The 5,000-nt window shown below is 37.2% G+C and overlaps 1 protein-coding gene across 1 annotated transcript in view; it reads left to right on the forward strand.

Moving 5' to 3' along the window:
• Window positions 1-5,000, forward strand: part of kif21b (kinesin family member 21B) — a 151,263-nt gene that overhangs the window by 96,765 nt on the left and 49,498 nt on the right. The window contains exons 16-20 of the mRNA XM_056468242.1: window positions 237-344; window positions 922-1,206; window positions 2,855-3,031; window positions 4,268-4,471; window positions 4,938-5,000. The exon at window positions 4,938-5,000 is cut by the window's right edge and continues 39 nt beyond it. Coding sequence (XP_056324217.1) covers window positions 237-344; window positions 922-1,206; window positions 2,855-3,031; window positions 4,268-4,471; window positions 4,938-5,000 — 837 coding nt within the window. The remainder of the gene's footprint in view (window positions 1-236; window positions 345-921; window positions 1,207-2,854; window positions 3,032-4,267; window positions 4,472-4,937) is intronic.

Here is a 5,000-nt window from a genome sequence, read left to right on the forward strand (position 1 = left end):
TTTGGATCACGGTTTTATAGTCACAGTTTGATTCGCATTACATTCGTTACAATTATTCATTCATTTCACAGCGGAATGGACCGCCAACTATTCCGGCATATGTTTTACGCAGCGGATGCTCTTCCGGCTGCAACCCAGTACTGGGAAATCGGTTTACATTAGTTAAAACAAAAATAGATCCATTCCCCGAATCCCCTTAGTTGGTATTCAAAAATTGTTGTTGAATCCACCTGTAGGTGGCGCTAATGAAGCAGATGAAGGAGGAGCAGCAGAAGAGGAGGATGATCGACGCCAAGAGGAACCGAGAAATCGCACAACTGAAGAAAGAGCAGCGACGACAAGAGGTTTGACTGATTCACAATCACACATCCGTTCTATCATCATCATCTGTGAAGTAGTGCAAGATGCCGATAGTTCAGCCAAATATAAATGTTTTCTATAAACAGGCAGTCTGAGATGTTGGTGGGCTTTTTCTCAACCCCAAGAACAGTATTGTGAAGTACTGTGAAAATATTTGTCTCCTTGTCTACTTATTCTTTCGGGTTGGAGGGTCTTCTTGTCATGATATTTAGCTCGCTTCACAGATTCTCAATAGGATTTAAGTCAGGACTCTTGCTGGGCCACTGCTAAATATGTTTTTGTCTTATATAGCATTTACCCATCCAAGTTTGCACACACGGCAGTGAACACACACCATAAACACACACCCAAAGCACTATATATATATAAATATATGTGTACACATGTATACAAGGTTTTTGTAATATGGCCCATGATTGGTCAAATGGTCCTTGTTTTAAATAATCACTATTTTGACCAAAATAATTGTGATTATGTTTCCCCCCTTCCCCCCTCCCCTGTAATCGAGCCGTGATGACATTTTCAGAGAGAACTGTGAGTTTGTGTGCGCTGTCCGTTCAGTATCAGATCCGTGCTCTGGAGTCTCAGAAGCGTCAGCAGGAGCTGGTGTTGCGCAGGAAGACTCAGGAGGTGACCGCGCTCCGGCGTTTGGCTAAACCGCTGTCAGAGCGGGCGGCTGGACGAGTGTCCCGCAGGCTCACCAGTGTAGACTCTGGAGCAGAACTGTCCACCACCACAACCACCACCACCACCTCCTCTGAGCCAGAGTCCAGCCGCTCCGTCTCCAGCATCATCCGCCACTGGAACACCAAACTTAACGGGTACCTGGGGGAACACGACAACCATGTTCCAGCAGCAAACACAGCCAGGACAGTGAGACACACACACACACACACACACACACACACCACTCTCTTTATTTCAGCAAAATACAGTCAGTACTGTAGAGATGACTCAATATGGAATTTTTGACTGATACCGATAACTCGTACTGCACTTAATACTGAACTAATCTGACATTGCGGTGTTTTTTTCTGTCTGCGATATATATTGGGATATGAAAGCAGTTTCACCAGATGGCTTAACGAACTCTATTTAGAAATAATTAGGGGAGTGAATCATGCATAAAATATAACAAACAAATTACAAGCATAGAAAAATACAAAAACAATTTATTTTCTATTATCTTTGCACTTTTGTATCTGGTCACACTTTATTTTGATGGTCCGTTTGTTGAATTTAAGTTACATTGCAACTAATTCTCATTAGATTATATGTAGACTGTAAGGTTGGGGGTAGGGTTAGTGTAAGTTGACATGTACTTGCGAAGTTTCTTAAAGTCCGTTAAATGTCTGTTAAGCAGCAGTATCAACAGATATTAAGTAGACAGTAAAATAAATTGTTATTTAATTGTGACAAACAATATTCAGGTACAGAAATAAAATATAAAATAAGTGTATATTCATATGTAAAATAACTGTATAATCTAAATGCATAAATTATGTGTACACAATACTTTTTGGGTGGCTCATAAGTGAATATATGCATAAATACTTTAAATATGTTATTAAAAATCTAAATAATAATAATGCTAATAATAATAATAATAATAATGCAAAAGTAATTAAAAAAAACAATTTTTTTTTAAATATTAGAAATGTCTTCGATTAGATTTGGTTCTTTTGACCTTTATGGAGCATTTATAGAAACAGACACTCTTATATTCAAATAATTTTTCACAACAACAATATTAACAGGAGTAGTGATATAATAATAATAATAATAGTAATAATAATAATAATAATATATTATTATTATTATTAGTAGTAGTAGTAGTAGTAGTAGTAGTAGTAGTATTAATATTATTATTAATATTATTATTAATTAATTAATCATTAATAATTAATAATATTATTAATAATTACTAATTATTATTAATTAAATAATAATTATTATTAATATTATTATTAGTAGTAGTATTTTTTATATTATTAATATTAAAAATAATACTAATATTATTATTATTAATGATAATAATAACCAGTAGTTATAAACATCTATTTATATAAAAACTCTAAATATCTAATTTATAAAAACTCAACTATTTCGGAATATTACCATCTATTGCCATCTCGTTTATTATTTGCGTAGTTGTATATATATTATCTGTTTAGATTTTGTATTTACTTAATAGTGATAATAATAATAATACATGATATTAGTCATTCTAAAAATAATAAAACATTCTTTATTTTAAGCATTTAAATGAAATGTTTGTATTTAATTTTGTACCATTTAAATTAATGCTTAATTTTAGCTTATTTAAAAAAAATAATACCAATACTTGTTTTTTGTAGCAGTTTTGAAATGATTGCTTTTTTCTTGAAAGTCTAATCGCATAAATCTTTAACTTAATACTTACTCTTACAGCCGTTTGGTGGCATTCATTAGGAAATGTGTGTTTGTATTCCCTCATGATCTGTAAGCGGCTCAGTGTGTATCTGTGGTTGTTTACAGTAGCAGAAAAAAGTTCCAGCGGAAGGGTCCGAGCGGCGGTTTCTCCAAGACGGCGCGTCAGAAGTGGCAGTCTCTGGAGAGGAGAATCATGGACATCGTCATGCAGAGAATGACCATCACTAATGTGGAGGCAGATATGGATCGCCTCATTAAGGTAACTTTAAAACAAACATCAAACACGTAAAAAAATCACCTTACAAATACAGTTGAAGTGATAATTATTCGCTCTCCTATGAATTTTTTTCTTTCTTTTTCCAATATTTCCCAAGTGATGTTTCAAGAGTTCACACTTAGCTGATGATTCATCAATAGCTTGTTTGGCATGCTGTCCCGGGAGAGAGCCCCGAGCTCAAGGGATCCTCGAGCCCGGGGCTTCCTCCCGTTTGCAGAGCGAGAGGGGAGCCTGAGCTCGGTGGATCTCAGAACTCCCCGTCTGCAGTAGCTAAGGGAACACGTGAGGAAAAAGCAAGGGGGCTAGACAAATGTTTCATTGTTATGCATGATGTATATTTTTTGGATGGTGGGAGGAAACCGGAGAACCCGGGGAAAACCCACGCGACAAGGGGAGAACATACAAACTCCTCACAGAAACACCTACTGACCTGGCAGGACCAGGGTTGGCAGTGTTCTTGCTGTGGGGCTAACACTGCTAACCACTGGGCCTCCGTGCCGCCCGATCTAAGGTGAAGGAGGAGAATGGGGAGGCAGGGGGGTTTCTTCCAAACGAAGATAACGTGGACTGAAAACTGTGGTTATTTATAGTAGCTTATGGCTCATATGATTGGATGATACTGATTAGCTTAATACGAGACCGGCTGTGATAAATCATAAGCACGTGATCCTCTCGAAATTAGTTTATTAATAAACCTCACTTAACAGAGCAAGGACATTTTCACAGTATTTCCTATAATATTTTTTCTTCTGGAGAAAGTTGTATTTGTTTTATTTCAGCTAAAATAAAAGCAGTTTTTAATTTTTTTAATGACATTTTAAGGTCCATATTATTAGCCCCCATAAGCAATATTTGCTTTTGATTGTCTACAGAACAAACCACTGTTATACAATGACGAGTTAAGCCTTTAAATGTCACTTTAAGCCGATTATTAGTTTTTATGTCTTGAAAATGTCTATTCAAATGTAATCTTGGCAAAGATAAAATAAATCAGTTATTAGAAATGAGTTATTAAAACTATTATGTCTAGAAATGTGTTGAGAAAAAAAAAAACAGCAATAGGGGTCAAAAATATTCAGGAGGACTAATAAATATGACTGTAAGGAATGGTATAACAGAACACTTGAGCGGTTTTAAAACCTTGACTTTTCCTAACTGTGGTAAACCTTGAAAGCAGTAATCATCCCATGCCTAGTCCTGATGATGTGCTGTTTTCAGAAACGCGAGGAGCTCTCGGTGCAGCAGGAGGCGCTGCTGCGTAAGAGAGAGAAGCTGCTGAGCGAGAGCTTCAGGGAAGAGGACGAGGAGCGACTCCTGCAGGAGATGAACGAGGAGATCGAGGTGCTCAACGCTAATATAGACTACATCAGCGACAGCCTGTCCGACTGCCAGGCCACCATCGTCCAGATCGAGGAGACCAAGGTGAAAAACAATTACAGAATAGTTTTTTTACATTCCATCAGTGCATTTTTTTGCTTATTTTTTGGAAAATGCTGAATATAAGTGATAAATAATTTCATTATTTTATTTAAAATTGATTAATAGAGCAGAATTCAGGGATATATACAAGATCAACTTGCTTTCTGAAGTCAGAGATTTAATATCTTAATATTTAGAGCAGGGATGCCCAAACTTTTTCCTATGAAGGGCCAAAAACCAAACTTGATTGAAGCTATAGTGGGCCGAAGGTAAATATAGTTGCCTTCAGGGCTTGACACCCGCCAACTCGCCAAATGCGGGTAGATTTCACCTGTGGCGGGTTAGACCAGGGATAGGCAAACTCGATCCTGGAGGGCCGGTGTCCCTGCATAGTTTTGCTCCAACCCTAATCAAACACACCTGCTTGTAGCTTTCTAGTGATCTTGTGTGTGTGTTTTTTGTTGTTTAGGATGAGCTGGACTCTGTGGACACATCAGTGGTCATCAGCTCCTGCTCTCTGGCCGAAGCTCGA

This window comes from Danio aesculapii, chromosome 11, assembly GCF_903798145.1.
Source record: "Danio aesculapii chromosome 11, fDanAes4.1, whole genome shotgun sequence".
NCBI classification, from domain to species: Eukaryota; Metazoa; Chordata; class Actinopteri; order Cypriniformes; family Danionidae; genus Danio; species Danio aesculapii.